Genomic DNA, 24210 nt, shown 5'->3' with positions numbered 1-24210 from the left:
TGATATCGAGTTCGGTGACTGCTTCAAGAATCATGGGAAGGGCATATTCACCGAGATCTATGTGCATGATGGGTTCTTGTTCAGAGGCCGACGTCTTTGCATCCCAACCGGTTCCATTCGTGAGTTGGTAGTCCGGAAGCCCAAAGATGCGCAGCAGTGGAGGTCTGTCCGGGCATTTTGGTATCACCAAGACTATAGCCGTGCTCCAGGAACACTTCTATTGGCCAAAGATGCGCAGCATGGTCGAGAAGCACTGCAGATGCTAGGTGGTGTGTCGAGCTTCAAAGTCAACGACTTGCCCTCACGGCCTATATATGCCTCTACCGGTGTCGACATCACCATGGATCGACCTATCGATGGATTTCGTCCTCGACTTACCTCTCTTACACCATAAAGATAGCTTGATGGTCGTGGTAGACAGGTTTTCGAAGATGGCACACTTTATACCATGCAACAAGAACCACGATGCTCTGCAACTGGCGAACCTCTTCTTCAATCAGATGATCCGACTCCACGGTTTACCGCGCACCATCATTTCGGATCGAGACCCGAAGTTCCTTGGTCATTTTTGGCGAACTTTGTGGAAGAATCTTGGCACCAAATAGTTATATTTCACCGCCGCACATCCGCAAACCGACGGCCAGACTGAGGTCGTGAATCATTCGGTCGGAGCCCTACTTTGGATAGTGATCGCGAGCAACAAAGGATCGTGGCTCGAGTGCGTCCCACTCATCGAATTCGCGTATAACCAGGGCATTCATTCGTCCAACAAGAAGTCGCCGTCCGAGGTCGCCTATGGCTTCAAGCCTCTTACGCCGATGGATCTCTTACCTCTACCACAGGACGAAGTCGAGAACCAAGACAGAGCCACGAGAGCCGAGTTAGTCAAGAAGCTGCACGAGGAGGTTCGGGCAAAAATTGAGAGGAGGACCGAACAGTACGCGCGTTTCTTGAACCGCGGCCGCAAACCTATGTTGTTCAAGCCAGGAGATTGGGTTTGGATGCACCTAAGGCCGGAGCGATTCCAGCAGAAGAGGAAGGACAAGCTTAACCCACGCGACGACGGACCGTTCAGAGTCATCGAGAAGATCAACGACAACGCCTACCGCCTTGAGCTACCAGGTGAGTATAACACGTCAACCTCCTTTAATGTTACTGAAATCATTCCGTTTGACGCAGGAGACGACGACGAAGAAGTTTTGGGGACAAAACCTTTTCAAGGGGGAGGGAATGATGTGAGCCCAGGACCATAACCTGACTGAGATGCACCGGACGCGACCAAAACGCCTGACCGAAATGCACCGGACGCGACCGAGATGCTTGCACCGCGCGCGGCCAGAGTACCAGAAATTCTCTCGGGAGCCACGAGAAGGTCTAGGAGCTCCTCCAAGTCCACCAAGCAAAGGATCAACCTCTTTGTCCGAGTTTTCGTTCAAGACCGCGACCCGATCGAAGAAGACTGAGAAGTGACCGTTCGCACGGCCTTCATCTTTAACCAAGGATGAAGGCACCAAAGTCACTATAGCGAGGAATCGTACTCTTTTTCCTCACTTTGGGTTTTTCGCACATGGTTTACCGGAGGAGGTTTTAACGAGGCAAGGAGCTTAGTGCAAACGTTTGAAGCCAAGACGTTTCCCGCGCCAAGGCCGAAGATGGTTCTCTATCTTTACTTATGCTATGCGTTTTGTTTGAACTCTAGATCCTTCTTTTTATAACGTTAAGTAGAGAGCTTGTGGTTGTGTTTGAATCTCAAAGGAAGCGACATGTTCTATTTCAAAGAGAACACGTCAAAGGGCAACGTGTGCGGACCATTGCGAGTCTGCGTGTCCTTAGTCTCGCTTAACCCTAGCTCTATTTAAACCCTCTCTTAATATCTTGTAGCCTCAGACTTGAATGAAATAAAAAAATTTCTCAAAGAGAGATTCTTTGACTCTTGTCTCATTCATTTCTTTAGACTAAATCCGGGATTGATCTACCGAGAGAACCCTAGTTAACCTCGAATCGGGTTCGACGTTCGCTAGTCTGACTGTATCGTGAGGCGAGCCATCCCTCACGTGTCGTCGTTCGTCCCACCTTCGCTTCACATTGCAACCTCTCGCAACCATCGCTGTTCTGCACTGTATCCGCTCGTAGCCTCTCGTAGCCGTTCGGTCATGACGAGCTCAAAGCTCGAACTTTCGATCCACTCGTTGGTTTGCCTCCATCTTCCGTTTCCACCGTTTGTTTCTTTCATAAAGAAGATTCACCGAGCCTTGTCTGAGAGAAGTTGTTTGTAGCTCGCTTGGCCCGAGAGCATCCGTTTCTGACCGTACCGCGAGGCGTCCGACGCTCGCATCACCCTTGGTGTCGGTCGACACCAACCTCCAAAACTGGAACTCGGTTACGGACGTTACATAAATGTTTAGATATATAGTCAAATCTCTAAACATAAAAAATCAAAAATAAATTATTACTGCTAATACTATGTTTGAATCTCCATACATAACCATGGAGGTTTTTTAGATTTGGTGTTGAGCCAATACTAACTTAACAACTAGACGCATACAAAGTTCATGCGTGCGGTTACAATTGAATTACCACCGTTGTTGTCTTTCTAAGGAGTATCATCGGGTCTACATACGTTGATGGCCTTAGAATGGCTATTGTTGCCGATCTCAATCTCTAACTCGATAGAATAGAGCTCACTGGAGACGATCGAGCACGACGACAAATACTGTAATGCTAAATAATGATTTTTCCTGAATATTAAGTTATGTACTCAATATTTTAAAATGATAGATTTGGAACAGTTAAGCGTGTGTGCTATATTTGGAAGAAAAACCTAAAGTACTGCTATATACTCATTTGGTACGTCTCGATGTGTCTTTTAGCTATCTCAAAGTGTCTTGCTCCAGCAACCAATGAAACTAAAGATCCATTTCCAACGTCAAAAAATCTTTTGATAGTAACTAATGTTAAATTTCCCAATGTATTCATGTAAGTTTCTTTGACACACCATGATGTAGCTTCTGTCTCCAAGCTCCTATTGATCTATCAACAACGATTTATGTTTTTCCAATTTATCTATGTTTGTTGTAGGCTTAAGTTTGATTAGCCTATTTTATCCAACCATTAGGTTGATGATCTTCTTCTCTTTATTAAATTGAGAAACAAAACAAAATTCAAATAAACGACGACGAAAACATGTGGTAAACTGGTAATATCTAGAAATCTATTTATATAGTTGTTTCGATTAGACAACAAACAAATTGTCTTCGAGACTTGTTAAAGAACAATGATGTGTCAAACAAAAGGTTAATGAAAAACAAAGAAGAAAATTTTACCAAGAAAAACAAAACTAGTCAAAATTATTTTGTTTGGTGAAAAATATGTCATCATTCTATTTGCTTATATAGAGGGGTGTATTTACAATCCTTTTCCTTTTAGGATTAACAAAGTCTTTTTTAATATAATAAAATTACAATTATCTTATGCATCGTTTTACCAAGCTTGAAAAAATGTGATTTCTGATCGTTAAAATTGACATGTGTCACGATCTAATGAGTTACTAACTTTGATATGTGATTTCTGGTCGTTGAAATTGACACGTGTCACGATCTGATGAGTTACTAACTTGGATATTTAATCGTTAAAACTAATACGTGTCACAATCTAATGAGTTTTTAACTTTGATCTCTAATTGTTAAAACTAACACATGTCACGATCTGATGAGTTACTTACTTTGAGAACCAAGTTTTATATAATAAGACTAGATTATGACCCGCCCGATGCGCGGGTTTAGAGTTTTTAAAATAATATAAAATTTAACAAAGAATATGAAGTAAAAGCTATCTATAAAAGTAAATAGATACACCGAAATGTCCAATGTAAATATCTGATGTAAAAGATGCGACTCTGCAGTTGAGACTATTAATCTTATTTTTTTAATGCCTTTACTCGTGGGAAGTTTAGGATTTATCTCTAACTCTGGTCTCATCAGAGGGTTTTTCATATGAGTCGGTGTACTCAAATTTAGATTTTTTTTCTGGGCGGTCATGTTGGCTCTATCTCCGTCCTCGAATGTCCAGGTTTCTTCACCTTGTTGTCAAATTGATGGTTCTTGGAAAGCAACCAATGAGCATTCATGATTGGGCTGGTGGTGTTGCATTGGTTAGGAGTGAACCTTATTGTTGGGGGCCAAGTGTCTAAGACGGAGCCCCTCCCCCCTGCATTCAGAGTTAGAAGCGTTGTTGTGAGCCATGGAGTGGAGACGTGCTGAGTTACTTACTATGGTGCATTCCCGTGAATATTGGCCATCCTTCTTCAATTGCTCGATGAGTTTAATTCACTGGAGTTTTTTCCAGTATTCTCCATCTCTTGGATCCCGCATGCGACAAATTCAAAGGCGGATTTTGTTGCTCGTGCTTCGCATTCTCTTCTCTCTGAAGTTTCTTTTGTAAACCCCTTCCCTCTGGCTTGGGTAACTAACCGAGGAAATTTCTTTTAATTTATTGTTTGGTTGAAATAAAAAATAGATACACTTTTAGTTTAAGAAAATAGTTGTAGTTGAGTTCAAAAGTATTAAAATTAAATTAAATTTAACAAAGAATATATATTTAATTATTTTCGTAAGTAAAAACAATGTATAAAAGTAAAGAGATAAACTTTTAGTTATAGAAAATAGTTTATTTTTTTGCTATAATACACTAATGTATATCCATTTACAAATCTACTGTCTACATTATCACTAAAAGTTTATTTGTACACACAAATATATATTACTGTTAAAATATACCCTTTAGTCTTAACTACTACACACAAATATATATTACTGTTAAAATTTTTTTAAAAAATTTTGGATAAAACATTATGCAATAAAATCATATGATAAAAATATGATGGCTTTAAAAAAGAAACATATTTTGTAAGTTTTATATTGTTAATGATTCTAGATAAGTACCTGTGCTATAATACTGGTTAAATTTTATTTTATACAAAATTTTGTATACTTTTTATTTTAAAATAAAATTTTAATATCTTGTATTAGTTTATTATGTATGTGAAGTTATTTCAACAATATATATTCTACAATTCATTACTTGAATGTCATTATAAGACATAATTTTGTAAATTTGGGTTTTAAAAAATGAGTTATTATATTATACGTAATTTAATATATTGTTATACTTTTTGTTTTAATATACTTGGTTTCTTGAAATTATTTCATATTATAGTGACATATTATTGGCATTGCTATAACAAATCAATTTAGAGTGTTTATAGTTTCTAACTTTTATATCAAGTTTCAATATTATAAAAATATTTCTAAACAAATTATTTAAAAAGTTTATTATATTAAATAAAATTATAAAATTCAACAAAAAAATATGAAATTGAATTTAAATATTCAAATTTTGACCTGTTACTCAGTAAATTTTTTTAATTCAACAGATATTATTTTAAATAAAAATATTACTAAAACTTGCATATTTTATAGAATGAACAATTTATATTAGTTTTTAAAAATTCAACTTATGTATATTCGGAAATAAAACTATTTTTTAATTATAATAAATAATATGATAATTTTTTTTTCCCAAAATAGACTCCTATATAAAAATGAGAGGTGAATTATAATGATAATTAACAAATTAATATTTTAAGTTAGGTATCAAAAGATTTTATTTGATGAATAATTTAATAAAAGAAATTAATATGCTAAGTTAGATGATATCAAATGATTCTTTAAAATATTCTCTTTAAGATTTTCGGAAACAACCTGCTCTAGTAATAAAATCTTCCAAAAATAAAGTAATATTGAACCCACTATTTAACTTGTAACCAACTAATCTATCAAATAATCCATAACCTATTTGTAACCAATTTATTAAAATTATATAGTCTACAAAACAATGTTGTGTACTTCCATTTTATTTAAAATGACCGCATCCGGATTCCCAATCCTCGCTCCGGACACACGGTAAACAATCTCATTGGAACCCCATAATTCTGACGAGACAATCGGAGTAGAAATAGCTCCTTACAAAAACTTCCATAAATACTAGCTAGATCCAACTAACTCATACTTGCAGCTATGGACAACAATCATACAAACGTACATCAGCTCCACAAGCATCTTACATTCGTAGACTCTGATTCCTCCTCCAACTGACCACTTTGTGAACCACTCGAACAAGCCACTTCAATGTGTATCCCAAACACCACCTCATCTAATTACTGAGTCGCACAACCAACCACCCCTAACGACCGAGTAACAAGAGAGGTGGGCTGGAATACTTTATTCCGTCCAGCCACGGAAACCCTTTTCCGATGAACCCTTCGATTCACCATCTTAGCTCGAACCCCGCACTGCTGAGCTATAACCTGGTTCTCCAACCACCATAACCTAATACCATAAGCCATAAAAGCTCCTGCAAGGTTCCAGCTCATACCGAGCTTGATGGCTCACCCAGCAATACAATTTACACCAATACAAACCTTACAAAACATTCATATTGTCGTTCGAATAAAACACAAACTAACCATTCAATTCACTGTCCCACGGTTGGATATGAAGCCTGGATGACCCCGAGTATCGCCACAAAGTTTCAGCTCGATCAGACATCGTTACAACCTCCAAATGGTATCCTCATAATCCCATCTCGAAAACGTTCATGTTCTATATTTAGCATAAATTGCACCATTTACCAGCAATTTCCCAGCTTTCTAACAATTACTTGTCCAAGAAGTAACGAGCATAACTCCTTCAATTTAACTCAGAATAACAATCTACAAATTGCTATGCAATCTTGTGTTGGATATCACGCCAGTGTCATAACCTTTCCGAGATAATGTCAAATCCAGCGCCGGCGAGCCTCCAAAGTCGTCTCCTCCACACTGTCTTTATCTCCAACCTTCTCTCATTTTCTTTCTCCTCTTCACCTCTGTTCACTACGGCTTTGTTCTCCCACCACTAATGAAGCTTCCCACATCCATGAGGTTATTAACTACACCCACAAGAGGCCTCCCCACCTCCTTCACGACTCCAACTCTCTCCTCTCGTCACGATTCCATCGTTATTCTCTCCATCACGTCTCCCTCCCATTTCCGATAACAACATCTACCCACAGCACAACAACCCTTGTTCTAGGACTCACGTTGCTTATCCTCCTCCTAAGTCGGAAGATGACACGAACACAACAACAACTCCATGGAGAACGAGATGCTTACAAGTATATATATACACGGCTCACTCCTCACCTCCTTACACCATCACCAAACCAGGTTCTCTACCTTTTATCTCTTTACCCAAACATTGATTAGATCTAATGTGGTGATGAAAGACAACAACGGCAACGATAGCTAAAACCCACGACAACACTACCACTTACGACGGCTCGCCTTCTCTTCTCCTCTCACGCTACACCAACAACACTAACCCTCGGCTCTCACGTCATTACCAACAGCTCCGCTCTTCTACTCCTACGTGACGGCCAATCCCAGCTCGTCCTTTTCTTTTTAAAGAGCAAATTAGGGCTCTTGGTTAGCTTTTTGGTTTAATTTGGTTCCATAAACAAAACTCAATTAAACCGTATGAGCACATAAATAATTGAACTTGGTTTAATAAAACACTTTCAAAACCAATCGGACTAATCGCTAAACCATGATTTAGCTAAACCAAGTAGAATTAAACCGATTCCATTTCAATTCCTTAACATAAACTCAAATTATTTATTTACCCGGGACACGGGCGTTACATTATTATAAAGGAGATTGTAGAAATTATTGAATAAAGAAGCTAAATATAATAAAACTATATTTAATGAAGCAATCTTATTTATTTTGAGCAGCTACAACTTCACCACCTCGACCAATTCCTCCTCCTCCGCCTCGCTTTTATGTACCTCCTTCAAAATCGCGCAGAGGAAAAGGCACATAACCAGAGTGCATATTGCATGTATTTGTGTTTAGTTTGATGATTAATATTAAATAAATGGTTTCAATAATGTGAACTGGTTCAATAATAAAAGGCATGAGGGCAACCTCTAAGTCTATAGAGTGTGATCGTTTTTTCATCGGGATGCAAATATGATATTTTTTTTCTTTCAGTATGCAATTGGAATTTGGATTGAAGTATTGAACAATTGAATGTAATAAATGAATGACGTCAAAAACATCCAATTAGCTTCAAATTTAGCATGAAAGCATGGTTTTTTCATTAAACCAATCATTCATTTGATCTCTCTTGCCTCCTCTTTACTTAATCAGTTTCAAAGTCATTATTAAGGGTCTCGTTTTGATATAATGGTGATTTTTTTTTAACTTTCATAAACTTAAGATCTCAAAAAAGGAAGTTCATACAATTTGAAACTAAGATAATATAATGGAAATAGTTATAAGGATTCCATGAGTTTTCCAAAGGGATGCTCAACTTGAAATTTACAATGTTTGACAAAATCTTTTGTAACCATAGCGGATTCAAACTTGAAGATGAGATTTGTAAAGTCCTTGACCAACGGGTGGTTATAGATGGCTTGCGCAAATAACGCATAAGAGCTATTATTTCAATCTTATGTATAAATTTTAGATGAAAAACTTTCTAAAACAGATTACATTATATATATTGAAAATTATGTTATAGATTTCACTCACTATTAAGTTCTTACATAATTCGATGTTTTCCAGTTTTTCTTCTTATAAAAATTGAATTTCAATAAACTTAAAACAAAACTATATAATAAAAATCATAATCCACTGTTTTATAACAACCAATCTTCTCTATCCCTTCTTTTTTTGTTCTTTAAGAAATGTATATATTGAATTTTATCTCAAGAAATGCATTCTTCAGTTTTAGTGATTTATTGAAAGTTTTTTTTTTTGTCAACAAACTAAAGAAGATTGACTCAGATGAGCCAATGCGAAGCTATATTGTTTGAATCTATAGGCTCTAAATGGTAAAAGCAGTTCAAGCATTGCAGATCGTGCTGATAATGCAGATTATGCTGAACAAGTGTAGATCATGCAAATCATGCTGGAAAAGTGCAGATTGTGATGATTGAGCAGTCCAAATTATATGTTTGAATGGTAAAAAGCAGATCAAACAGTGTAAATCAAATATTAAACTGTAAATTATTTAAAAACACATCCAATTCAGCAAATTTATTTAAGCAAATGATAAAATTCTTGTAAAATAAACTTAATTTTTTTTTAATATAGAATATTTTCTAAATAATTTCACAGTTTGAAAACATTAAACAAAAATTATTCAAATGCAACAAAAGTAAAAATTAGAATAGTTTAATAGAAATTATTTTGATTTTCCCATAACATATCCACAATATTTTCTCTAGTGTTTGCCATTTGATCTTCATCAGCTATAGCCGTAGTCTCCATGTCACTTTCATCATTCTCTGAATTGGTATTGCTAATATCAGTATGCTTAAGCAAAATCTTCATAAAAATAATTTTTCCAGGTACCCTATGATGGAAAAACTGGCCCTAGCAGTAGTCACTTCGGCAAGAAAACTGCAGCCTTACTTCCAGTCCCATACAATCATAATCCTGACGACGCAACCACCACGGACGGTATTACATAGTCCAAGCCAGTCCGGGAGGCTAGCTAAATGGTCTGTCGAGTTGAGTGAATACGACATCGAGTTCCGGACTCGAACTTGTGCAAAGGCGCAAGTGCTGGCTGATTTCTTGATCGAACTCCCACTAGCCTCTTCGGTTAGCGACAATGTCGAAGCCCCATGGACGTTGTATGTCGATGGCGCTTCTTCCAAGTCGTGAGCAGGAATTGGGGTCCGCCTCACTTCCCCTACAAGCGAAGTGATCGAGCAGTCATTTGGCTTGGCTTTCAGTGCGTCCAACAATGAAGCCGAGTACGAATCCTTCCTTGCTGGTTTACGCCTCGCAGTGGGGATTGGTGTCCGAAAACTCCGAGCTTTCTGCGATTCACAGCTGGTCACCAACCAGTTTTTGGGGGAGTACGAGACAAAGGATGGTCGTATGGAGGCTTATTTGTCCACAGCTCGGGAACTAGTCACTAAGTTCGAGGATTTTGAAATCACTAAGATCCCACGAAGTGAAAACTCCGCTGCGGACGCTTTAGCATCTTTGGCGTCCACTTCGGATCCCGCGACGACCAGGATTATCCCCGTCGAAGTTATCCAATATCCGAGCATTCGACTAGAAAACTCAAACGTCATCACCCGGGCAATGAAAAAGCAGCTGGCCGTAGAGGAGGCAGCTCGCAAGACGTCTGCGGACTCTTTGCCACCAAAGGACCCAGCCCCCATTATGCCTACTCCAATGGACGTTCACCCACCTCTAGCAGAGCTAGACGCGAGTCAAATTCCGGAACCGGCAAGCTCACCGGTTGCCAATCAAGCTGTTATCCCACATGCTACTTCGAGCGGCACAAATTCTAACAGCTGGGGGGCAGATGACTGGCGGAGCCCGATCTGGGCTTACTTGGAAAAAGGGGAACTCCCAGCCGACAAATGGGCAGCTAGGAAACTCAAGGTTGTCAGTGCGCGGTACTGCGTTCACAACGGAATACATCTACGCCGAAGTGTAGCTGGTCCGTATCTAACATGCGTGGCTGGTAGTGAGCCTGCGATGCTAATGCGAGCTGTTCACGATGGTCCCAATGGAAATCACTCCGGAGATCGGACTCTGGCTTTCAAAATCAAAAGGCAAGGTTACTTCTGGCCTACCACGGTTACAGACTGCGAAAGATATTCTCGAGCTTGTGAGAAGTGTCAGAAGCACGCCCCGTCAGTTCATCAACCTGCCGAGTTCCTATCTTCGGTGTCCGCACCTTACCCATTCATGAGGTGGTCTATGGATATCATCGGTCCATTACATCGAGGACCAGGAGGAGTTCAGTACGTGCTCGCTCTTACCGACTATTTCTCCAAGTGGGTAGAAGCGGCAGCCTATGCGAAAGTAACAAGTGACAAAGTGGAGCAGTTCGTGCTTAAGAGCATAATCTATCGCTATGGCCTCCCGTGTGAAATCATCACGGACAATGTTCCACAGTTCATCTCCTCGAAGTTCGAAGAGTTCTGCGCGAAGTGGAAAATTCGACTCAGTAAATCAACTCCTCGTTACCCACAAGGTAATGGGCAAGCCGAGGCGATGAATAAGGTCATACTTGCCAAATTGAAGAAACGGCTCGATGCTCGCAAGGGGCGCTGGCCGGACGAACTTCAGGGCGTCCTCTGGGCGATCCGAACAACACCTCGTCGGGCCACTAATAAGACACCTTTCTCCCTGGTTTACGAAGTTGATGCCGTAGTCCCAGCCGATATAGAAGTGCTCGGAATCCGTACCTCGCTAAACCCACTCCGAGCTGAGGAGAATGAAGAATTCCTACAGGATACTCTCAATACAATCAACGAGCGTCGGGACCAGGCCTTGGTTTGGATCCAGAATTACCAGAACGCAGTAGCTCGGTACTATAACTCCAAAATCCGAAGCAGACCCTTGGTAGTTGGCGACCTAGTCCTCCGGAAAGTTTACGAGAACACCGAGGAGCTCAATGCAGGAAAGCTGGGAATTAACTGGGAAAGACCGTACAAAATTACTCGCAAAGTCCGAAATGGAGTCTATCAGCTCGAGGACTCAGAGGGAAAACCAGTTCCGAGGTCTTGGAATTCTTTGCACCTTAAACTCTTTCACAGTTAATTTATTTGTATCGAACTACGATTTAGCTTGATCCCGATAAGGGTACGTAGGCAGCCCACTTCGGGTCCAGCTATCCATATTAATAAAATTTAAAGTTTTCTTAAACTTTTTTATTAATAATGGTTTCTCAAAAAAAAAAAAAAAAAAAAAAAAAAAAAAAACCGAAGTCTGACTTCGCGTATATCATTTAAGCCGAGGTTCATCTTCACAGCTCTAAACCGAAGTTCTTACTTCGTACTCCACTTTACCTAGTAAAGTCAAAACTTAGTTTCTTATCTAAACCGAAGTATCCACTTCGTACTCAACTTTACTTAACAAAATTTTTTTTTTGGAGTGGTCACCACGACCAAAACACTCCAAAACAAGTCTGAAAATAAGTACTACAAACAGGGGGGCAACCCGTGCCAAAACAACCCCAAAACGAAAACTAAGGATTAGGAAGAACGGGATCAGACGCCGCTTCGGATAGGGCCAAGCCCATCTCTGCGAGCTCCTCTTCCGGCCTGGTGTTCGCCAGAAAATCGTCCATTCCCCGCTTTGACATTTGCCCGAGATTAGTGCTGGACTCGTCGATTGTGACGCTTAGCGGGTTCTCGCTGCACAAGAGATCGGGTGTATCCGCCAAAAGATCTGAGAATACTGAGAGGTCGAGGTCACGAGGAGTTACCTTCGAAACTTTCTCGTCCGCCTCCTCTTCATCAGCTTTCAGGAGTCCGAGCTCGGCCTCCATGTCTTGGATCTCTCCTCTGGCGATCTCCTCGATCAGCATCCGGTTCGCCCTAATCTCAGCAGCTCGGACCTGGAGCGGAGCTAGCTTCTCCCTCTCTTCGAAGGTGACCCTCACCTCCTTAACCAGAGGACGGAGAGTCCGCCTCATTGCCTGCCTCTCCTCCCTTCGCACCCTCTCAATCTCGCAGCTGTTGCCAGCTTCGAGTAGCGGATTGCGGAGCTCGATCTCGTGCAACCTGTTCTTTGCCGCCTTCGCATCCTCCGCCGCTTCGAAGTAAAGGTCCCCCGCCTTCTTCAGTTTGTCTCAGAGGTCTTCGTTGGCAACCCCAAGGTCGAGTACCTCTATTTCAGCCTTCTTCATCCGCGCTCGGATTTGTTTGGCTTTCGCTACGGTGCTAGCATTCTCAGCCTCCAGCCTTGCGTACTCTTTCACCTGGGCTTCCAGGTCAGCGATCCTCTCTTGAAGAAGGTTCACCTCGGAAGATGAAGGGGAGGCGAACAATTGATCCTCGTAGGATGCCACCGAGGAGTTGAACTCGATCATTAGCTGGAAAGTCAGCTCGTCAAGAAGCGGATAAAAAAGTAAGAAAAAAGGGGGCCAAAGGGTATTACCTCACCGATTTTATCCGCAAAACGGAAGAAGTTCGCACGATTGACCTCGGTCATGTCAGCAAATGCTGGAATCCGAACTTCGGGCCGTACGTAGCTCCTCATTAGGTCAGCTGGGGACGTAGGGGGGACTGAAAGATTTTTGGACAAGTCATTTCAGTCATCAACTTTCGAACAGTCAAAGGTATAAACTTAAGAGCACCTCAGAAAATCTATTACCTCGGGCGAGAGGACGTTGTTCCTTCAGCGGGTTCCTCCCAGAGGAGTCCCCGGAATCTCTAGGCGGGGGGGGGGGGCCTCTTTAGATCTCCTCTCCGAGGAGGGACCCCTGTCTTTCGAGCTCGGTTTATTTCGCTCATCCCCTAATGAGCCAGTCCGGGCTCGGACTTTTTCACGAGAAGAGGAGGCGGTCTCGGGCTCTTTCCTCTTCTTCGATGAATCAGTTTGCTGAGAGGAAATCTCAGCAGAGGTTATCTTCGATGCCGGGGGGAAGCAGCAACCTCCCGTGGCTCATCACTAGAATCAGTAATGACAATCACGGAGGGAACCAACAGGCCAGCAGGAGCCCTGGTTGATTCTGTACCCAGCTCGGGAGAGCCAGTTGGAGGTGCGGAAGTCCCGCTCACCTCGGGAACGGAGGATCCGGAGGAATTCTTGTTAGAAAGGCGAGCTTTGCCTTCAGCAAGGGCCATCGCCATCTATTTCTTTGCCTCTTTTTCGGCAGCTCGGCATGCCCTTTCTTCCCTGTAATTCATCTCCGAAACGCTCACGGGGGTAGAATAGACTAGAGAACGTCTGCCGAGCCTCACCGTGGACTCTCTGATCCTTTCGCAGGAGAAAGAATCCCAAGCAATCTGTCCCTGGCTGCAGAACCTCGAGAAAAACTCCGCGAATGTGGGGCAAAGCAATCCGCGTTCGAAGTGATCTGAAAAAGAAACAGTTAAAAGGTGAGACGGGAAGTCAAGCAATACTTAACTTGGACCTAGCAAGGAACTCCATTCTACCGATTTTCGAAGTCCACTTCGATACGTGCGAACTCACGCGGTGGCCGAAAGTGAGCTCGTTAACCGGGAAGAAGAAATAGGACTTCCGCCACTTTTCATCCTTCTCGGGCAGGTCGTCAAAGACCTTTAGCCCGGTAAGCGGGCTCACGTAGAGTGTGCCCTTGGTGCGACCAGTCTTCACCGTGTACACCTGGAGGAAGTCGGCCAATGATAACTGGTAGTTGAACTCCTCCCCCAGATTTTGAAGGCACAAGACAGTCCGAACAAAGTTGGGGCACATCTGGGGAAGAGCGAAGCCCAGTTCGAACATCATCGTCACGATGAGTTCGGGAAGGGGGAACGACAGACCGCATGCAGAGAAGAATATCTCGAACTCGCAAAAGTACCCCGGAGGGGGGTTCTCCGGAGACTCATGAGCCTCCGGGAATCTGATCTCCACCTCCGACGGAATCCCGGTGGATCCTCTAATCTCGGCTATGCTTTCCGCAGAGAGAATCGACGGCTGGTGGTGGCCGAAAATGCCCAGAATTAAGGGTTTTGCGGTTTTTCCCGATAAGGATTTTGGCGGAGACATGCTTTCCCGGTAAAAGTAGTAAGAAATAAAGGGAGAGTGAAGGATTTTCCGGCGAAAGTAAAAGAAGTTCACAGAAGGAAAGAGAGAAAATCGAAAAACGGAGAAAACACAAGCACAATTGGGGATTAAGAGTGAAAGAGAAAAGTCGAGTTTACCTTTATACACGGAACCAGGGAGTAATGATTACCTGGGGAAGTGAAAGGTCTCGCACCGTTCTCTCTCTCTCTTATAGCTAACACGCCACCTAGTGGGCCCCGAGGCTTGTTCGGGAAGGCAAATCTCATCAATACCACGATCAAATCATGGAGATATGGGGGATATTCAGTTTCCCAAAATCGATCGCTTGAAGGTTAAAAGTCCCCCGAACTGTTCAGCTCGGGAGACTTGGGGGGCAACTGTTGTACCCACGATCTGCCATCTCGGGCAATAAGCAAAAGGGCCCATGCCGGGCTTGTACTTCGAGCGGCACGAATTCTAACAGCTGGGGGGCAGATGACTGGCGGAGCCCGATCTGGGCTTACTTGGAAAAAGGGGAACTCCCAGCCGACAAATGGGCAGCTAGGAAACTCAAGGTTGTCAGTGCGCGGTACTGCGTTCACAACGGAATTTTTCTACGCCGAACTGTAGCTGGTCCGTATATAACATGCGTGGCTGGTAGTGAGCCTGCGATGCTAATGCGAGCTGTTCACGATGGTCCCAATGGAAATCACTCCGGAGGTCGGACTCTGGCTTTCAAAATCAAAAGGCAAGGTTACTTCTGGCCTACCATGGTCACAGACTGCGAAAGATATTCTCGAGCTTGTGAGAAGTGTTAGAAGCACACCCTGTCAATTCATCAACCTGCCGAGCTCCTGTCTTCGGTGTCCGCACCTTACCCATTCATGAGGTGGTCTATGGATATCATCGGTCCATTACATCGAGGACCAAGAGGAGTTCAGTACGTGCTCGCTCTTACCGACTATTTCTCCAAGTGGGTAGAAGCGGCAGCCTATGCGAAAGTAACAATTGACGAAGTGGAGCAGTTCGTGCTTAAGAGCATAATCTATTGCTATGGCCTCCCGTGTGAAATCATCACGGACAATGGTCCACAGTTCATCTCCTCGAAGTTCGAAGAGTTCTGTGCGAAGTGGAAAATTCGACTCAGTAAATCAACTCCTCGTTACCCACAAGGTAATGGGCAAGCCGAGGCGATGAATAAGGTCATACTTGCCAACTTGAAGAAACGGCTCGATGCTCGCAAGGGGCGCTGGCCGGACGAACTTCAGGGCGTCCTCTGGGCGATCCGAACAACACCTCGTCGGGCCACTAATGAGACACCTTTCTCCCTGGTTTACGGAGTTGATACCGTAGTCCCAGCCGATATAGAAGTGCTTGGAATCCGTACCTCGCTAAACCCACTCCGAGCTGAGGAGAATGAAGAATTCCTACAGGATACTCTCGATACAATCAACGAGCGTCGGGACCAGGCCTTGGTTCGGATCCAGAATTACCAGAACGCAGTAGCTCGGTACTATAACTCCAAAATCCGAAGCAGACCCTTGGCAGTTGGCGACCTAGTCCTCCGGAAAGTTTACGAGAACACCGAGGAGCTCAATGCAGGAAAGCTGGGAATTAACTGGGAAGGACCGTACAGAATTACTCGCGAAGTCCGAAATGGAGTCTATCAGCTCAAGGACTCAGAGGGAAAACCAGTCCCGAGGTCTTGGAATTCTTTGCACCTTAAACTCTTTCACAGTTAATTTATTTGTATCGAACTACGATTTAGCTTATCCCGATAAGGGTACGTAGGCAGCCCACTTCGGGTCCAGCTATCCATATTAATAAAATTTAAAGTTTTCTTAAACTTTTTATTAATAATGGTTTCTCAAAAAAAAAAAAAAAAAAAAAAAAAAAAAAAAAAAGCTGAAGTCTGACTTCGCGTATATCATTTAAGCCGAGGTTCATCTTCGCAGGTCTAAACCGAAGTTCTTACTTTGTACTCCACTTTACCTAGTAAAGTCAAAACTTAGTTTCTTATCTAAACCGAAGTATCCACTTCGTACTCAACTTTACTTAACAAAATTTTTTTTTTGGAGTGGTCACCACGACCAAAACACTCCAAAACAAGTCTGAAAATAAGTACTACAAACAGGGGGGCAACCCGTGCCAAAACAACCCCAAAACGAAAACTAAGGATTAGGAAGAACGGGATCAGACGACGCTTCGGATAGGGCCAAGCCCATCTCTGCAAGCTCCTCTTCCGGCCTGGTGTTTGCCAGAAAATCGTCCATTCCCTGCTTTGACATTTGCCCGAGATTAGTGCCGGACTCGTCTATTGTGATGCTTAGCGGGTTCTCGCTGCACAAGAGATCGGGTGTATCCGCCAAAAGATCTGAGAATACTGAGAGGTCGAGGTCACGAGGAGTTACCTTCGAAACCTTCTCGTCTGCCTCCTCTTTGTCAGCTTTCAGGAGTCCGAGCTTGGCCTCCATGTCTTGGATTTCTCCTCTGGCGATCTCCTCGATCAGCATCCGGTTTGTCCTAATCTCAGCAGCTCAGACCTGGAGCGGAGCTAGCTTCTCCCTCTCTTCGAAGGTGACCCTCACCTCCTCAACCAGAGGACGGAGAGTCCGCCTCATTGCCTGCCTCTCCTCCCTTCGCACCCTCTCAATCTCGCAGCTGTTGCCAGCTTCGAGTAGCTGATTGCGGAGCTCGATCTCGTGCAACCTGTTCTTGGCCGCCTTCGCATCCTCCGCCGCTTCGAAGTAAAGGTCCCCCGCCTTCTTCAGTTTGTCTCGGAGGTCTTCGTTGGCAACCCCAAGGTGGAGTACCTCTATTTCAGCCTTCTTCATCCGCGCTCGGATTTGTTTGGCTTTCGCTACGGTGCTAGCATTCTCAGCCTCCAGCCTTGCATACTCTTTCACCTGGGCTTCCAGGTCAGCGATCCTCTCTTGAAGAAGGTTCACCTCGGAAGATGAAGGGGAGGCGAACAATTGATCCTCGTAGGATGCCACCGAAGAGTTGAACTCGATCATTAGCTAGAAAGTCAGCTCGTCAAGAAGCGGATAAAAAAGTAAGAAAAAAAGGGGGCCAAAGGGTATTACCTCGCCGATTTTATCTGCAAAACGGAAGAAGTTCACACGATTGACCTCGGTCATGTCAGCAAACGCCGGAATCCGAACTCCGGGCCGTACATAGCTCCTCATTAGGTCAGCTGGGGACGCAGGGGGGGACTGAAAGATTTTTGGACAAGTCATTTCAGTCATCAACTTTCGAACAGTCAAAGGTATAAACTTAAGAGCACCTCAGAAAATCTATTACCTCGGGCGAGAGGACGTTGTTCCTTCAGTGGGTTCCTCCCATAGGAGTCCCCGGAATCTCTAGGCGGGGGGGGGGCCTCTTTAGATCTCCTCTCCGAGGAGGGACCCCTATCTTTCGAGCTCGGTTTATTTCGCTCATCCCCTAATGAGCCAGTCCGGGCTCGGACTTTTTCACGAGAAGAGGAGGCGGTCTCGGGCTCCTTCCTCTTCTTCGATGAATCAGTTTGCTGAGAGGAAATCTTAGCAGAGGTTATCTTCGATGCCGGGGGGGAAGCAGCGACCTCCCGTGGCTCATCACTAGAATCAGCAATGACAATCACGGAGGGAACCAACGGGCCAGCAGGAGCCCTGGTTGATTCTGTACCCAGCTCGGGAGAGCCAGTTGGAGGTGCGGAAGTCCCGCTCACCTCGGGAACGGAGGATACGGAGGAATTCTTGTTAGAAAGGCGAGCTTTGCCTTCAGCAAGGGCCATCGCCATCTGTTTCTTTGCCTCTTTTTCGGCAGCTCGGCATGCCCTTTCTTCCCTGTAATTCATCTCCGAAACGCTCACGGGGGTAGAACAGACTAGAGAACGTCTTCCGAGCCTCACCGTGGACTCTCTGATCCTTTCGCAGGAGAAAGAATCCCAAGCAATCTGTCCCTGGCTGCAGAACCTCGAGAAAAACTCCGCGAATGTGGGGCAAAGCAATCCGCGTTCGAAGTGATCTGAAAAAGAAACAGTTAAAAGGTGAGACGGGAAGTCAAGCAATACTTAACTTGGACCTAGCAAGGAACTCCATTCTACCGATTTTCGAAGTCCACTTTGATACGTGCGAACTCACGCGGTGGCCGAAAGTGAGCTCGTTAACCGGGAAGAAGAAATAGGACTTCCGCCACTTTTCATCCTTCTCGGGCAGGTCGTCAAAGACCTTTAGCCCGGCAAGCGGGCTCACGTAGAGTGTGCCCTTGGTGCGACCAGTCTTCACCGTGGACACCTGGAGGAAGTCGGCCAATGATAACTGGTAGTTGAACTCCTCCCCCAGAGTTTGAAGGCAAAAGACAGTCGGAACAAAGTTGGGGCACATCTGGGGAAGAGCGAAGCCCAGTTCGAACATCATCGTCACGATGAGTTCGGGAAGGGGGAACGACAGACCGCACGCAGAGAAGAATATCTCGAACGCGCAACAGTACCCCGGAGGGGGGTTCTCCGGAGACTCATGAGCCTCCGGGAATCTGATCTCCACCTCCGGCGGAATCCCGATGGATCCTCTAATCTCGGCTATGCTTTCCGCAGAGAGAATCGACGGCTTGTGGGGGCCGAAAACGCCCGGAATTAAGGGTTTTGCGGTTTTTCCCGATGAGGATTTTGGCGGAGACATGCTTTCCCGGTAAAAGTAGTAAGAAATAAAGGGAGAGTGAAGGATTTTCCGGCGAAAGTAAAAGAAGTTCACAGAAGGAAAGAGAGAAAATCGAAAAACGGAGAAAATACAAGCACAATTGGGGATTAAGAGTGAAAGAGTAAAGTCGAGTTTACCTTTATACACGGAACTAGGGAGTAATGATTACCTGGAGAAGTGAAAGGTCTCGCACCGTTCTCTCTCTCTCTCTTATAGCTAACACGCCACCTAGTGGGCCCTGAGGCTTGTTCGGGAAGGCAAATCTCATCATTACCACAATCAAATCATGGAGATATGGGGGATATTCAGTTTCCCAAAATCGATCGCTTGAAGGTTAAAAGTCCCCCGAACTGTTCAGCTCGGGAGACTTGGGGGGCAACTGTTTTACCCACGATCTACCATCTCGGGCAATAAGCAAAAGGGCCCATGTCGGGCTTGTCTAATGGGCCAAGAACGTATTACTGATTGGCCCATCAGGCCTAGAGGAAGGAAGTGAGCGCGGAGGTGATCTGTGTTGGTCAGCTCGCAGCTCGGGCCTGGTCAAAGATTCCCGCATTCAAGAGGATTAATTGGGTCGCGCAAATCGTGCCCTATTAATTATGTACTAATTAGATAATAAATTGGTCGGTATAAATATGTAAGGAAGGGGTCTTTTGTAAGGGGTCAGAAAGATTTTCCAAAAGCAGTAATACAAATTCAAATTCTCCAAACTCTCTCAATTCAGTTCGGAATTATAAACGGCGATAAGCTCCTCCACATTCGAATTACTTCGGAAGGAGAAACTAGATTTCAGTTCTCACAATGGTCAAGAATTGAGAAATCATGAAGATGTTTACTCAGTCCTAAAACTAGTAGCAAACTAAAGACCAACATACAACAAACGAAAAAAACCATGAAGCCAAAAAAAAATATTTATTGTTCTCTGATTATCAATCCTTATGTTCATCCTGAATTCCAAACTTTTTATGAAGTTCATTTTGAAGTTCATGAACCCCTTCCTGAATTTTCATAAGATGAAAATAAGAACTATATAGCTAAAAGCATACGTGAAAACAAAACAGAGCAGAATATACTAATAAACAACAGTATGTGCAAGACCACCCTAGAAAAAAATAAAACATGACCATGAATTAAACCGAGAGAGAGAGATAGATACATTAACACACCTTTGACTTTAGCAAGAACGAGATCACCAAACTCTACAATAATCAAAACAACTATTTTCATAAAACAGTTGTAAAATATCACATCCAAACGTAAACCCCAAATGTAATCAATGTATAATGTTTTGAATCTTGAGCAGGAGTTACCAATATCAATGATTGAAGCTCTGAGTCAAATACACACCACAAGGCACATATAGAAGCGTTTCATTGATGATATTACAGTTTCCTATCCAATCAATTGTGGCATTGACTGTGTTGTTGTTCAAGGTTGTTCTATCACAAAAACCTCCAAAACCCGAAATTGATAACATCTCGGTCATGTGCTTCATCAGAACTATACTAAAACATGTAATTGTATCTCCAAAAGAGATGGTGATGAAGACACATACCTTAGCAGGCCAAGCATGGAAGCCTTTTGACTTTAGCAAAAACGAAATTACCCAATCTTCAGGTCTCCTATCACCGTGTTTGTTCATTCTCCTTTCATAGACTTCATCGTATCTAATCCAATTCACAATAAGGCAAAGCGACGAGATCGGCGACGAGAATACGTCCAAACAAACACGACAGCGGGAATACGTCCAGACAAACACGACTAGGTGAACTTCGAACCCGACGGCGAGAACACGGCGACAACAACAGATCGGCGATGAGAATGGATTGACGAGACGTGTGGGATGGTTCAAGGTATTAGGGGAGTAAGGACTCGATTGGCTTATGAGATCATTTCATCATCACGCTTCATCGTTCTCTGTTCGTCGGTGAAAATGAGATCTCAGAAGTCTTTCTCTAGAGATAAAGATGGAATTTTTATTATACAATTATTATTTTTAATGATTTTAAGAATTAAATTAGAGTTTGTGTGCTAATTTTGGAAAATAAAAGAAAATGTGCTAGGTTTGGAAGAAAAACTTAAATCTGTGCTATTTTTGTCAATTGCCCTATTTTAAATAATTATCTAATAGTAATTATTGAGTTCATAGCACATTTTTAATCTGTAATAAGAATAATTATCTATCTTTATATCTGATTAGATAAAGATTTATGTATATAAATTTTTCTAAACATGTAATCATATACAATATATATTCATATTATATATAAATATTAGGAGAAAATATACCCAACAATTATGAATAAATAGGATAAAGTAATCATAATTCCATGGAAAATATCTAATAACTAAGAACAATTTTTTATCAAAACAAAATAAGAAAAATATTAAGCACCACCATATATATATATATATATATATATACAAATATAAAGTGAGCATCCTTATTACATAATTGGTTGAAAAATAAGACAGTTTACAATAAATACTATATTTTAACCTGCAGTACATCGCGGGACAATATTTTTATAACAAAATACTAAATTTTTAAAAATTGGATGTCTTTGTTAATTTTTTTTTTCTTTTGTTTAGTGTTTAAGATTGTATAATTGTCTTTTGATTGTTAATTCTAAAATTTGACCAGATGTATACCGCAGACATGACAGGAAAAGTTTTTAGTTTTATTTATAATAATATAACATTTTTTGTATCAAATTTATTACAATTATAAAAGTTTAAAATTTTAGTGCATTTTAGATTAAACCCGTGAAAGAATTATTCTTACATTAAAATATTTTTAATTTTCTATTTTTTTAAATTTAACTTGTAAGTTTAATATTTTTTAGATTTTACCATTGAAATAGCTATATCCATAAAAATTATTATGCAGTATACCGCATGTTAGTTATATTATAAATACTTAAATATTCCTATTTATTAAATTTAACCTGTGAAATAATTATTTTTATATTTATTTATCAGCATATTAATAACCACTAATGATTTTAATTGTTCATATCAAACAATGTAATTATTATTAAATATTATATTTTTTAAAGGAACAAATAATATTGCATATATTTTTAGCATATGTTATTAATTGTAATAAATTTATAAATATATAAATTTTTTATAAATTTAAACAAAATTTGAACCCGTAATCTTGCGTTGACTTCTCTAAAAATTTAAAATACACAAATGAAAGACAATGAAACAACCAAAGTAAATAATCTAAACATAATATTGTGTTCTTTATTCCGAAAAAAATATCACTTTGTAAAATTACTAAAATCAAGTGACGATTGTAACTTAAAACAACATAATATTTTCTTCAATCTTCTGAACACCTTCCTATTGATAGATCTACAATGATAAACATTACTCATGTGATCACGATTCTAAAGCTTATAGTGGCACAAACATTTAAAGTCAAAAAACAAAATGATAACTTAATATACCTTTCACACTTTAGACTCGATGAAATCATCTCACTCTGGCATAATATAAAATACAAAAATGATATAAAATACAAAGATAATAAAATAGTAAATGTTAAGATAATTAAAAGTTGAATATAGATGGTTCTTATAAAAAAATGATGCTCACCGTCTAGTTTGGGCGGTCTTGTAAGGACGAATGACTTTTAGGAAAGAGAAAAATGCTGCCATTGTGATTGTTGTGTTTTTTCAGCTTTGTTTGATTGTCGATGGGTTGTTGATGTTTGTTGATGAGGCTGTGTTTATATAGTTTGTAATTGGGAATTGATATAATTGCGGATCGAATATTTAGAATATCTGAGATCCGAGTTGTTTTGGAAAGTTTGCTTTTGTTTTGTTAGAATTGAGATTTTTACGTTCTATATTTATCATGTTTATAAATTAAAATGTGATGATGAAGAATATTTATGATTGATTGATGATTCTGTTTTTTTTTTCTAATTTTGCAGAAAATTAGGCATGGAATGAAAGAAAGTTAAGGAAGGTTGTTTCAGTTTCTATATCCCGGATATATATAGATATTATTTTTCTAATAATATGGGAGTTTAGTCTGGAGGAGATTTCGGAGGATTAGAGATATACTACTGTTAATATGATAAAATTATGGTAATAAATGACTGGAGAATTGAATGGATAATTGAATTCGATTGTTTGGATTGTACGTATCAAATACTTGTGTTTACAATATTCTTTTAATGTGTTTTAAATATTAATTTTTTAAAAAGAATTATTGATAATGGCATGGCATGTAAATAGTTCCCAACTTCAAGCCTTCTTCTAAAAAATGCTGTGAAAATAATAATATAGATTATATAACATAAATGGAACTACTAGCATATTATATAGAATAAATACATTTATTTATTAAATAAAAATACATACCTTTCAACAAAAGAATATGGAACAAGAGGTGATAGGTAGAAGCTTTGATTGTCTTTTAAATTCTGTAAAAAAAATTGATGTTACAACAAATATTTTATAGCATAAATAGAACTACTAACATATTATATAACCTAAATACATTAATTTATAAAATAAAAATACATCCCTTTCAACAAAAAAATGTGGGAACAAGAAGTGATAGAGTAGAAGATTTGATTGTCTCTTGAATTTTGTAAAAAAAATATAGATGTTATAAATAGAAAATAAAAATAAAAAATGTGTTTATTTATAAAAAAAATATACATTTGATGGAGAGAAGATGAATGGAAATAGAATTGATAGGAATGTGTTTTGTGTTTTGTGTTTTGTTGTAAGAGTGAAGAAATGGGTATTATATAAATAGTAAATGTGTTGAATCTATGGGCTTATTAACTGATCTGCCGATGGACAGGTTCAAAAATGTTGTGGGCGAATTTATTGGTGTTACTCCTGCATTTATAGCTAAAAGACAAAAAAAAAAAATTAATCTGCAGACAAAGAAACTGCATCAACTTAAAAAAACAAG

General features: G+C 41.0%; 3 protein-coding genes and 1 long non-coding RNA gene across 8 annotated transcripts; 1 reads left to right on the top strand and 3 right to left on the bottom strand.

The window, feature by feature from the left end:
- Positions 1-818: 818 nt before the first annotated feature.
- On the top strand, positions 819-11674 carry LOC147931068 (uncharacterized). Its single transcript, XM_087477164.1, has 4 exons — positions 819-1196; positions 8925-8992; positions 9454-9768; positions 9844-11674. The coding sequence occupies exons 1-4, from the start codon at positions 819-821 to the stop codon at positions 11672-11674; spliced, it is 2592 nt and encodes an 863-aa protein (XP_087333290.1).
- Positions 11675-13710: 2036 nt separating this feature from the next.
- On the bottom strand, positions 13711-14590 carry LOC147931067 (uncharacterized protein At3g60930, chloroplastic-like). Its single transcript, XM_087477163.1, has 2 exons — positions 13984-14590; positions 13711-13937 (listed from the first exon to the last, which is right to left on the bottom strand). The coding sequence occupies exons 1-2, from the start codon at positions 14588-14590 to the stop codon at positions 13711-13713; spliced, it is 834 nt and encodes a 277-aa protein (XP_087333289.1).
- Positions 14591-17124: 2534 nt separating this feature from the next.
- On the bottom strand, positions 17125-19248 carry LOC147931066 (uncharacterized). Its single transcript, XM_087477162.1, has 4 exons — positions 18642-19248; positions 17874-18595; positions 17674-17802; positions 17125-17607 (listed from the first exon to the last, which is right to left on the bottom strand). The coding sequence occupies exons 1-4, from the start codon at positions 19246-19248 to the stop codon at positions 17125-17127; spliced, it is 1941 nt and encodes a 646-aa protein (XP_087333288.1).
- A 719-nt stretch (positions 19249-19967) lies between these two features.
- LOC104732591 (uncharacterized) lies at positions 19968-23996 on the bottom strand. Of its 5 annotated transcripts, XR_002034630.2 has the most exons (4): positions 23646-23935; positions 20822-21183; positions 20577-20718; positions 19968-20465 (listed from the first exon to the last, which is right to left on the bottom strand). It is a non-coding gene; the product is annotated as an uncharacterized LOC104732591 (long non-coding RNA). The 5 variants fall into 5 exon arrangements; XR_015574252.1 differs by adding an exon at positions 23949-23996 and having other exon boundaries at positions 19968-21183; positions 23646-23707; XR_015574253.1 differs by having other exon boundaries at positions 20577-21183.
- Between the last annotated feature and the right edge of the window lie 214 nt (positions 23997-24210).

Source organism: Camelina sativa, chromosome 12, assembly GCF_030686135.1.
Source record: "Camelina sativa cultivar CO46 ecotype springtype chromosome 12, ASM3068613v1".
Taxonomy (NCBI): Eukaryota; Viridiplantae; Streptophyta; class Magnoliopsida; order Brassicales; family Brassicaceae; genus Camelina; species Camelina sativa.
This window is presented reverse-complemented; position numbering and strand designations above follow the sequence as displayed.